The following is a 12937-nucleotide window of genomic DNA, read 5'->3' on the forward strand; positions in this document are numbered from 1 at the left end:
AAACACCAAGTATAGTGAAAATGAATGATTGTTTTCAAGGACATTGGAATGGAATTGATTAAGTGGAAACTTCACAACCATACACATTTTAGAATTAGAAAAAGATTTCAAATTTTGAGTAAAGAAATATTTCCGTCTGCAGCTGTGCAGCTTTTGGTAGTAACAAGTTTCAAAAACCCGCTATTATAACCCGTTATCATAAAGAAAGAAAAGAACCTGTCCTTATAGAGAAAGAAAAGGAAAAGGATGGGTTTTGAAAACCCGTTTTCAAAATAGAAAGAAAAGGACCGCGGTTAAGAATTAGGCAAAAAATAAGCTAAAAACACACGGCACTAAAAAGCTCAAGAATGTTTAGCTCTCCTTTGAAGGTGTAGTTGTCTTGGGAATTAATAGACTGTTAAGGTTTTAATTTTTACTAATGAAAAATATTGTAAAATTCAATGAATTAATTTTGCTTACTTATTATTACGGTTAGGCGTGGCAATACTGACGAAAAATAAGGTACAACCCTACAAACATAATCTTGAAACAATCGAAATAAAACTCTTAAAAAATTGTGGTTTTCAGGTATGCATAGAACTAAGATGGGTAAGGGGGCAAAACTATTTTTATTTTAATGTCTTTGATAATTAAATATTTACGGAAATAAAATAGTTGGTAAGAAATTTTCAGTTTCGAGCTTAAGCAGCTAAACTGATTTTTCAGTATACAAAAATATATAAACCTTAATTTATCGATGTAAATTGTTTCGTTTTTCCTAATTAGAAAAAAAATAGACTTACTTCTTCGATAGCGGATTCAAGGGGTTTCCCAGACCTGACTTGATCTTCTTGGAGTCCAAGCTCATCCCGAGCCTGCTCACTGAGTACATTTTCATTTATATCTGCCGCTCGAGGTTTAACAAAAAACTCTTTCAGACCCACCACCTAAAAAAAAAAGAACGTTAATGATGATTACAATTATAACATCTACATTAAGGTGGCATCCACACTGTCAATAACATGACAAACTATACAAATTTGACCTTTGAGTTTTAACATTAGCTAGACCTTTAATGAAACCTTAAGACCTTTTCTCCACCTAATTTTAAACTTTCAGGGTAAGAAGACTGGACAAATAAAACCTCAATGAGGACCACAAAAATTTTGAAAGAGAAATTTGATTGCACTAATTCGCAGCACACAAAAATTATTTTTTTTGCTCGTTCATACGACTGAAAATCAAAGGACTTGTAAATAGGGTCGAGGGAGCCTCGATGAAGAAAATAAATCGGAAAAAAAAAGTCGAGTTATATAGATTCGTGGGATCCCATTTTTTCTCAATAACCCTTTCGTACCCATCACCTAAAAATCAGAGAAAAAAACATAAATGATGACAGCGATTGCGAAACCCTCTTAAATGTGACACCCACAATGTTATTAATGTAAAATTTTAGAATTTAATAGTTTCAAAAAAAAAAAATATAGTTGAATTTTTAAATGTATTGTAAAGAAATTTTAATGGCAGAGACGACACTTATAAACTAAGTTATGGAGGATAATAGATTTCTCAGACTCAGTATGGTTTACTTCAAAAGATTAGTTTTTGTTTTATTTAGTTTTCTTTTACTTTCCTTTTTCGAGCGGTGAAGACGTCTTGGCGGAGATTCTTGCCGAAATATCTGCTTTTTCTTTTCGCTGTTTCTTTTCCACTGGCTAAAAATACCCTCGTTTAGGTTGTCTTAATTTTTTTATCGATTGATATAAGTCGATCCACCATTTTCGATAACGTGTTGATGAAGGGCTAACTCATTAGCCCCCCTCCCCCCCCCCAAAAAAAAAGAAGGAAAATTAGACAAAAAATGGAGGGACGTCCCGGAGAAAGAGCAGCAATTTGAATATAAAACAGTTTGTGGTAACGAACTGTAAGTAAGGAGCGATTCGGTCCATAAGCAACCGTAACTCTAAAAAACGGAATTTTGATGACAACGGATACCTCAAAGGAACCAATCAAAAGCTACGAGCCTGAGACAATTTGGTTTTCAAAAAGAGGGGGAAACACTCCCAAAAAGTCAAGTGATTATAATGAAAATTAACCATCATATTCAGCACATCAGAAAACACTACTGTTAAGGTTTTAAGCTCCTATCTACAAAAATTTTAAATTTGCAATTTTTTTTTGGGGGGGGGGGGGGCAAAAAAGATCACAGATTTTTTTGTTTCTTTTCTTCAGGGGTGATCGTATCGAACCAATGGTCCTAGAAAATTGGAAGATAGGACATTCGAATAGAAATCAGAAAATTCTAGTGCCCTTTTTAAGTGACCCCAAAAATTGGAGGGCAAATAGCCCCCTCCCACGCCTATTTTTCTTCAAGCACATCTGATCAAAATTTTTCAGAAGGACATTTGATTCAGCAAACCTGAAAGGTACAAATAATTTTACTTTGGTGATGACACGACTCTCCATAGCCCCTGGACATCGGGCTGTATATTACACAATTTGCCAGTATAGTTCAAATATAGCGAAATATAGTTTGTTATTGGAAAATAAATTGAAGATTTTCGGGGTGATTTTTGCTCTTTAGGCTAAAGTCTGACTTTTTGTTTTGCTTATTTAGAAAAGACTACTCAAACAGAAGGGCCAGCGTTGATTTTGAATGAGAAGTATTTTTAAAGACTTTTAAGACTTTAGCGTAAATTACACTAAAAGGTTGAGGAAGGGAAAGCCCCCCCCCACGTATACCTATATGGACTAAAAACGGAAACCCCATATAAAACTTAAGACGGACTTTCTGTTCGTTTTAAGTTTTAATATTGCTCCTTACTTTCAGTTAAAAAAAGTTTTTTTTTTAAATTAATTTCAAGGAGGTTCGGCCCGAAGACCTGCGTAAATGCTTCACCCATCTACCAGAGTGCTGATTTAACTGCAGGCCAATTAACATAACATAAAGAGAAAATAAACATAACAAAAACAAAAAATAAACATAACATAAATAAAAAATGAACACAAACATAACATAAGAACATATGACTCAGATTTACTATAAAGAGTCAATTTTGTTATCTGACACAAAAGTTATCTTTGAAAAAGTAAACAGATTACAAAGCAAACACATTATATATTTGCAAAAAGATCACGTTTTTGCTCGTTCCGTTTATTTAGCTTTAGAAGCTCGACGGCCGTAATTCCAAAAAGCCCGATTGCGTTCCTTAATAAGCGGATTAACGACACAAAAAAACAAAAAATAAAGATCACGTGCCGCTAGTCTTAGTAATAGTCAATTTAACAATATCATATCTTGTTATATTTCTGTTTATCAAACCATTAATGTAATTGGATTAGGGACGTTATTAAAAAAAAAAATGTTATTAAGTAAAAAAAAGACATTACTGACCATTGGCAGTGGTGTCTCATTCTAATATATTAATAATAACTCAACATTAACTAATTATTAAACTATTAATATTTAATTGATGGTAGTGAGTCAGCTGATTCCCCATCAGCAACCTGTTCTTGGAGAACTCATTCGGAGCTATGAAACGATACAAAAATTTTCGATTTTCCGGCGCTTAAATGATTATTTTTCATCGGCAATATTTCTACATCGCTCTGAAGGTGCAAGAAAATACAAGATGCGCTGTGAAACTTCTGTATTTTCCCTATGAATCTTATTATACCTGTTTCCCGGATACAGGTATGCTTGATGGCATTCAACATATTCCATAAATAAAAAAATACCCTGGCAGAACATAGCGTCTACCCATCCTACCCGAATAATTGGCAAGATGTAGTAATTTCCGCGACGACTACCCGGAGGCTTGCCTTGCCACAACTTGGGTATTCGAAAACCACTACAAAACAAAATTTACTTCCCGTAACAGCAGGATGACTGAGGAATTTTCTCAACAAATAATCGAATTGCTTAACCCAAAATATGTAATTCAGAAGCGAAATCTACTGTCCACCGTTCCGCTAGACTTAATGGAATTGCAAGGGCATTTATGCGGTTTTTCAATATGAATGGGCGCAAAACAACGCTAATTTACTATTTCCAGGCGATAAATCCTAGATAATCGTCACTTTATTTAAAATACTGCTGGGATGCTCATAGGGACTCCCACACCATATTTCGTCCTTTGCTATTGCTTAAATAAATCTTTTTATACCATGGACAGTGAAAATGATGACTGATTGTTTAAGTTGGTTAAGTGCAAACTGCCACATCTAAATACATTTTTTTTTAAATATACAGGAATAAAAGGGAATTCGGTTTTTAATTAAAAAGATTTAATCATAAAGTTACGCAGTTTTTGGCAGTAGCCGGCGCCAAATTTAAAAAAGAAACATGGATGATAATCCGCAAAAAAAAGCCAAAAACACATGGCATAAAGCAGCTTTAATTTGAAGGAATAGTTGCCTTTGAGGTCATCAGATGTTAATATTTGAATTTTTACGAACGAAAAACGCTGTCAAATTTAAGTAATTCGTATTGCTTATGTATTTTTTTCAATTCAATGTGGCAACACTGGCGAGAACGTGGTAACACCCTAAAGACTTTATAATTTTGAAACAACCAAAAGAAAAGTCTAAAAATCAAGGTTTTCAAGCATGAATACACCTAAGATGGGTCCAGGGTGGTTAAAAATGTTTGTTAGATTACCTTCGAACTTTAAATTTTTAACGCCTCAAAATTGTTCTCGTTTTTTTTTTGTCTAAGCATGTTTTAGCAACGAAATTGAGTTTAGTTGAAGTAAAAAATTGCAATCTATATATAAGGTTTACGTCTGTAGTTTGATCTGGGTCACTTGCTAATGCATCCTTCACTGATTAAAAAATAATAATAGTAAATTGTAGATATATATCGTTTGTTTAATCGATGTTTTTGACATATCACTACTTCAAAATTTTTAGAGAATCTCTATAACTTACAAACTAAGCACTCGCGCTCGAACTAATTTATTGTTTTGAGGGTAATTAACTTTACTAATTAACTTTATTTATTAACTAATTCTTCAACCAAAAATACCCTGCTTCAAAGAAGAGTCACCAAGAAAAATCTAACAATGACGTGGCTGTCAACCTGAAAAAGTTTCCAGCTTGCTGCTGCCTTTTCTCTTTTATCCTGTGTCAAAGTCATTTATGGTAGGTAGCGTGCTGTTGGCGTTGGGGTCTAATTGATGTTGATAAACATTAAAGCACCAAGGACAGTAAAAACGAAATCCGATTGTTTGGATTGTGTAATTAGGACAACACAGTCTAAAAAATCGGGAGTTCAATCTTTGATGAAAAAGATCTCCATATGCAGTTATGTAGTTTTTGGTAGTAGCGGGCGCCAAATAAAAAAAAAATAATATTAACAACAAAACAAACGTGAGTGAAGAATCAGCAAAAAATCGGCCAAAAACGCATGGCACCAAACAGCTTAAGAGGCTGTAGCTGGCTCTTGGAATCAACAGATCGTTGATGTTTGAATTTTTACGGACAAAAAGCCTGTCAAATTGAACTAATCAATTTCGCTTATTTATTTTCACAGCTGAATGATGCAACGCTGACGATTCTGTGGTACTTCCCAAAAAAGTGTAATTTTTGAACACACAAAAAAAACAATCTTAAAAAACCGGGGTTTTCAGGCAGGGCCGTATCCAGAATTTTGTGGGGGGGGGGGGGGTACAAAAAACTTAAAAAAATGCATCAAAATTTGTTTATATTCATTTTAGTTACGTTTTATACCAGTCCCGACAAACATTTCGGCGAGGGGGATCATACTCCACACCCCTCCCCCTGGATACGGCCTTGATTTCAGGAATAAATAGGCTTAAGATGGATCCAAGGGGCCAAACACGTTTTATGTGAATTCATTGGTAATCCAAAGCTATTTTTTTCTGAAAGTAAACTGTAAAATAATTTATTATCTTCTTTGATGAAATTTGAGCTGAAGTTACAGTACACGTGGGAAGAGCTGTCAATGGGACATAATTAGGGTAGGTGCCCCCGCGGAATATTCGTTCAGGGACCAGAGCATCATAAATTTATCTTTCTAGAAGAGAAACGATGGAGCAGCGTGCGATAAAAACTTCTTATATGTAAGTTTAGAGAACTATAAGAAAGGCCGTATCCAAGGGGGAGGGGTTGAGTCACCCCCCCCCCCCGAAATCTTTGTCCGACTCGTATACAACGTAACTAAAATGAATAAAACAAATTTTTGATGCGTTTTTAAAGTTTTTTTTTGTAAACTCTCCCCTTCGGGAAACATCCTTTTATAAAAATCCATGATATCCTGACTATAAGTCATTCCATCCACGATTTCTTCAAATTCTCTCTATCTTTTATAGGCCTACACATAGTTTTCAAACAGAACAAAATTTTAATACTGATAAGGAAATCCATGTTAACAAATCAATGACGTGCCGCTTTTGTTTTCAGATTAAACATCTTTTCGTACGTTCATTCCGTAGGTTTAAGGCATAAATAAAATATTGACTTTTCAGGATATCATTCGTAATGTCACAAACATGATTTAAGCTATCGATTCTCATAGAGAAGTGGTGACTGGTGACGACTGATTTTTTCTCCACTTTTCAGCTTATGTCTTGGAAAAGCTCTGATAGTGGATTTTCAGGCCCGAATTTTCCAGCTTTCCCAGAGAGTTGTTTCACATTGGTCTGAAGAGGAGGGAGGGAGAAACTTTCCATCCTTAGGATTGCCTAAGGAATAACAGTTACCCAAATACAGTGGAAAGAAATAGCGTAAAATCAAAGCATATAATTGTCTGTATAGAGGGGGAGGAGAGTATATACCCTACCTGATTAATAGGTCTGTAGAACCCCACCGCAATAAATTACGACCAAAAGTTAGCTTTTTGATTTTTTCAGACCCCCCCCCCAAAAAAAAAAAATTACAAAGGGGCGTACTATTATCATGCATTGTCGTATTGACTAAATCGCCTAAAAAAAAGACTCAAGCGTACAAAACCATACGACTCAACGGACATTTTTAAGAATTTGGAAGCATCACGCCAAAAAAAAACTGCTATTTTCCATTATTTTGGACCATAGAGCAATATTACTGACCAAAATTGGATCTAATAAGGTCACAAGAGAAAAGAAAAAATAACTATTCGAATTAAGAGTATTGAAGAGCTTCGAACAATTGTACCAGTTTTCAGGGACACCCCGAGGCATGAAGGTTACATTTCGCTCTTAAGTACCTTATTGTGCAGTCGATGATTTAACTATAAATAAACCAAAAAAAAAATGAAAAAAAGAGAAATAAACAAAGATAAATAAAAAAGTGTCATTAAAAAAGATATATAAGAGAAATAAAAAGGTGAATGTTAGAATTTAAAACGGGGAGAAGTTATCCTAAATATGAAGTGCAGCCACACCCCTACCATGACAAGGAAATCTGATTGTTAAGATTGGCTTATTGGAAGCTTGCACATCCTTGCGTTTCTTAAAAAACTAGAAAAGCTGGGAATTGAACTTTTAATGGAAAATAACTACATACGCAGTTTTAAGCATTAGCGGTTGGCATATTAGAAAAAAGAAGCGTGGGTGAAAAATTGGCAAAAAAAAAAATCACTAAAAAGCTGTGACTCTAAACCCTAAACAGCTTAAGAAGGTATGGTTTTCATTTGAAGGAGCAAAAAGCGTCGTCAATTTCAAATTACTAATTTTGCTTATCTATTTTGACGATTCAATGTGACAGCACTAACGAAAATCTGACTAAGATACGTCCAGGGAGGCAAAAAACTTTTATTTTGATGTCCTTGAAAGCATTACGAAAAAAAGTAATGTTTGAAAGTTAAGGACTCTTTCTAAAAAGCAAGGCATAATTTAGCGAAAAAAGCAGAGTTGAGGGGGGTAGCCCACCCACCGTATTTAAGATAACTTTTATGGGCCTGGACGCCTATACATGTAAAGTTCGTATTGTATTTCTATCTATGATCTCAGCCTGTATGATGCATGTGAAAGCTGACCAGATAGAAAATAATCAGATAATGACAATAATAAATACGAAATAACACATCTTAAACAATTTTTAATGTTTATTTTTATTTAAAGAGGTCGAAGCGGTCATTTCTTTATTATTTTCAGTTGGACCGTTAGTACCGGCGCCTTTAAATAAATATAAAAGCATTCAAGCTGTACCCTAAAATCACAGAAATATTAGTGTAAGTCATAATAAGATATTTAAAAAGAATTAAAAATGAGATATCAAAAATCAAAAACAAGATATCAAAATAGAAGATTTCATTAAATCAATATCCAAAGATCAATCCGTGGTTTTAAAATACTTTTACCACTTCCAGAAACTCTCAATGATCTGAAAAAAGGGTATTTGGCCTTGAGGGTTTTCTAGGCCAAACTAAAAAAAATCGTCTTGTACCACACTTAAACATTACAAAGTACAGCTAAAAAGTGAATATACCCAACAAAATGTACAAAATGTTAATGACTGATGCGCAAAATATTACAAAATAACTATGCTAGGTAAGACCAAACTGGTTTGTTGAGCTGTGTTCATAACCTCGCAGTTGAACAGCATGGTTCAAGTTGACCACTGAGGATCCAGGTCATAATTAGAAATAAGACAGGTAGCGTATTTAAAGTCATCGTATACTTTAAATATCATCGAAATGATAAATAAAAATGCCAGATTTTGAGATGCGGAGCATTAGAAAATGCCTTCTTGAAAGCGGGGAAAGCACACAAATGTTGCATCAGACACAGTTTTTTAATTTTTACACAGGGTTTTCCGATAGTGATTAGAAGATTTTCTTCCAGGGATAGGTATCTATCCCGTTAGCAAAAAGCACTCCAGGCCCGATCCCCAAAAGCTCAAAATGTCTTCTGGACATGAGGCAGAGGCTCAAAAACCACAAAGATGTTGCATTACGCAAAACCTTTTTTTTTGTCCCATTGGGACTCTGGATCGAGATTAAAATATATTTTTCGAGAGACAGCTACCCAGCTTTATGCGCAAAAGGTACTTCAGTCCTGACCCCCCCCCCCCCCACTCTCTAGAAGCTCAAGGTTTTTATGAGTTTTTACGTAATTTTTCATGTTTTCCACATAACTCACATGCTTTTGCGTTTTGAGAAGTTATCCCCCCTTCCCGAAAAACATAGCAAAATAACAGAACTTGTATATCCGAAAATCATGTCCATTTATACGAGTTAGGGTCTGGTGTTTGATAAGAGGTGTTCTCGGCTGAAATATAAAGATATTCAAGTAGCTAGAAATTTATTTTCTGAAAGATTATATAATTTTATTATAACAAATAGTGTAAAGAATTTAGTAAAGATACCCAAGCAAAGTAAACAGCTGAATTATCAGAAGCACCAATTCACAAATATTTTTGAGGGGGACGAAAAGATTTAAAAAAAATAAAGATACAATAAAAAGTATTTCCCAAAATCTAGGGGAGGGGGTAATTTTGTTTCTTTTTCATTTTTTCATAGAAATTAACGAACAAGAGTATTTTTAAAATCGGGAGGAGAATACGCAGCTCCCAAGATTTCGAGGTTTTTGGTATGTTTCATGGCGAGAGTTTAGTCATTCCCTTAGAGGTCTAATGGAACACAAGACATTCCTAACCATAATTAAAGTTATATTTGCTGAAGCCTGAATATCCTTCTAATTTTTCCTAGACATCATGACCGAAAGCTTTTAACACGATTATTACTTAAAATAGAATTGAACTTTATTTTCGTTTCTAGGCACTTGATTAAGAGGCTCCAAAATAGTTTGTTTTAAGCAGAATTCGAAAAAATAAAAAATAATCCATCATCCAAGTTTTGACGTAATGGATTCTTAAGTTGGGATTTGACGCTTGGATATTTGGGAGGTTTTAGCCTTTTCTTTTCCCCCAAAATAGCTTTCCGTACCATAGTTTAAGAATGTCTTATGGTGTTATAATTTTCTATATAGGCCTATTGTTCTTCTAAAACGTTAAATATAATGTTCTTTTATGTCGGAGTTTTATTATTTGAGATTACGTTCAATACCCTTTTTTCAACCTTTTCTTTCCTTTTTCAACCTTTTCTCTTCTTCGTATATACTTTTGTCTGAAACCCAAAAAACGTAAAGAAGCAATTGCATAAAAACTATGGTTACTAAGAAAAAAGTCTAATTACTTTTTGAAATTTGACATAAATACTAAATCAGAAAAATTTCTGACATTAAACCGTATTTTATTTTAATGCAGAACATCGATAAGCCAAAATTTTATAAACGACAGACTTAAACATCCCGTAAAAAAAAACGAAATAAAAAAAATAAAACAAGCATTTCCTTGGCTCAAAAACCCAACTATTGAATGCTGTTCCCCCTTAGAATTTATTTCAACGTATTCAGGCATTGTTCATAACAGGACCATCCCAAAACAAAGCACTCTTGGGGGAGGCCAATGGGCGCCAGGTCGAAATGGGTGCCGAGACAAGGGCGCCAATGAGCAAAATCTTGAGGGGGGCCAATGTGACAAAGGTGCCAATAATTGACCAAATTGACAAGTTTATTCTAAAAAAGAGTAAAAAAAGGAAAAACTGGGTACTTGTTAAAATATAAAACACAGTCGAGAATTTCAATCCCGAATGATACGAATATGAGACAAGAAACTGGTCCAGCCACTTCTTTATACCAGAGAATTAGCTTTGGCTGGGTTGGAAAATAAATTGTAGCTATGTTTTATTTAAGTATTTAGTTGGTATTTTGGTTAGATTATGTTAGAATAGGTTTGTTTAGGTTAAATATTAAATATATGCCATGCTTTACCCCCCGTCCCCCCTAATGTGCAAATACATAGCCAAATTTGTTTCTAAACTATTACATTTTCATCATATTTTGTTTTATTTCATTAGCATTAACCAAACTTCACTTCTCGAGTGCGTTTTATATAAAAGACAAGTACCAAAAACAGGATAAGAGGGAGCCGGAAGAAATCTTGAAAGGGACCCAGGGTTCCCCTCCCCCTGGATCCGCCAGTGTTCGTAACTTAGCCATCCCAAATCAAAACACTCATACGTGAAACGGCAGTTACCATAATAAACGACTAGTTTATTTCAAATAAAGAGAATTTATGCCAAAATATATATATAAGAAAATTTATGCCAAAATTGCAAATACTTTATTGTAATTTTTAGAGCACTGTCAAGATTCTATCAATGCTAATATTTTATGCATTTACTTAGTTTTTTATCTCCTGACACACGGGGCTTTTTTATTCTAATTGTTTATTCTAAATAATGTTTTTATTCTAATTTGTATTTCCTTTGGAAAGGATTTCCGGATAACAGATAGCAAAAGACTGTGCTTTTTGGCCTCAGTATGAGGTCAAATGAAAAGGAGGTCGGCCCCGAATGGGGTGGCAAGAGGACATAAGAAAGAATAAAAAATATGGAGCTTTCAATAGATGGAGGAGAAGCGTACACTGCTTTGTTTGCCTCAAGCGACCTGGTGTTGCAGAGAGTTGTTAGTAGTAGTGTAAACAAATTCCAGCTCATTAGCGATTTCCATGTCAGCATCAATACTGGAGCATCCTTACGTTAAAATATTTAATCTATAAAACTCCTATCAAAGAATAAGCCATTATTATCAGTCCCTTAACGCGTAAATGAATTGATGAATCAAAGAGCGTTTTTCATCCACTACTTCATTTTTTTAGATGGGGCCAATCCAATATATATATATATATATATATATATATATATATATATATATATATATATATATATATATATATATATATATATATATATATATATATATATTATATATATATATATATATATATATATATATATATATATATATATATATATATATATATTATCATAAGATTGTATGAAGCAATTTGTTTAGATGAAGCGAAAATGACACCTTATCCATCAGATAGGGAAGGAGGCATCATCTGCTACGACACGTGTATTGATTGCTACGAAGCGAACCATAGGCTATATTTTGTTAAAAGCAAGAAAGTCATAACGCTGATCAAGGCCGTATACAGGGGAGGGGGTAGAGAATTTGACACATCCCCCCCCGAAACGGTTGTCCGACTGGTAAAAAACGTAACAAAAAAGAATATAAACACATTTTTTATTTGTTTTCTATGAAGTTGTTTTTGTACCCCCCCCCCGAATTTTTTTTTTTGCAAGACCCCCCCTCGAAAAAAAAATCCTGGATACGGCCCTGGCGCTGATAGTAATATATATATAAAAAAAAGGTAGACAGGCTGTATCCAGAACCTTAGTTGGGATTCAAACCACATGCTCCCTGGATTTAGCAGTCTAGGCCAAAATATATTAAAAAAAAACACAATAAAACGAACTATAAAAATGAAAGAAGTTCAGAGTATCTGCTGAAATACGTCAGCCAATGCATGCATTAGGCTAGTGCAGTGGCGGATCCAGGGGGGCGATGGGGGCACGCGCCCCCTAGCGTAGTCTAAAATAGTGTAATTTACTTGATTAACCCAAGTTTGCGTTAATTAAACTTGCTCCTAACGCAAGTTAATCGGATCAACCTATTTTGCGCCCACCCTAATTTTTTTTATCGGATCAACCTATTTTGCCCCCCCTCCGAAAAAAATCCTGGATCTGCCCCTGGGCTAGTGCCGAAATTATGGTTGCTTATAAACAGAAATAAAGTTTATATAAAGAAATAAAAAAAGGTGCATTATAATACAAAAATCCTGACTTTACTACATTTGTAAAACTTTAATTCATGGGATTTCAAGGTCATTTCTAGTACAAGTACATCCCAGTCCCCCGTCCCTAATACCTGAATATAGTCCTACACTCCGTGACGGATGCAGAATTAATGCTTGGTGGGAGTACCAACCAAAATTCCCCCCCCCCCCACTTTGTAAGTTTTCACACCCTCCATTCCTGCAATAGTACGAATTTTAACTTTCTGCTGAAACCTGCCCCTAAACGACTTCCTGGATCCCCCTGCCTACA

General features: G+C 34.6%; 1 protein-coding gene across 1 annotated transcript in view; it reads right to left on the reverse strand.

The window, feature by feature from the left end:
- LOC148944060 (epithelial splicing regulatory protein 1-like) overlaps nt 1-12937 on the reverse strand; it is a 268151-nt gene that overhangs the window by 219424 nt on the left and 35790 nt on the right. The window contains exon 4 of the mRNA XM_089100840.1: nt 783-926. Coding sequence (XP_088956966.1) covers nt 783-926 — 144 coding nt within the window. The remainder of the gene's footprint in view (nt 1-782; nt 927-12937) is intronic.

The sequence above is a fragment of the Artemia sp. Qi Xiang Cuo genome, chromosome 14, assembly GCF_049724085.1.
Source record: "Artemia sp. Qi Xiang Cuo chromosome 14, ASM4972408v1, whole genome shotgun sequence".
Taxonomy (NCBI): Eukaryota; Metazoa; Arthropoda; class Branchiopoda; order Anostraca; family Artemiidae; genus Artemia; species Artemia sp. Qi Xiang Cuo.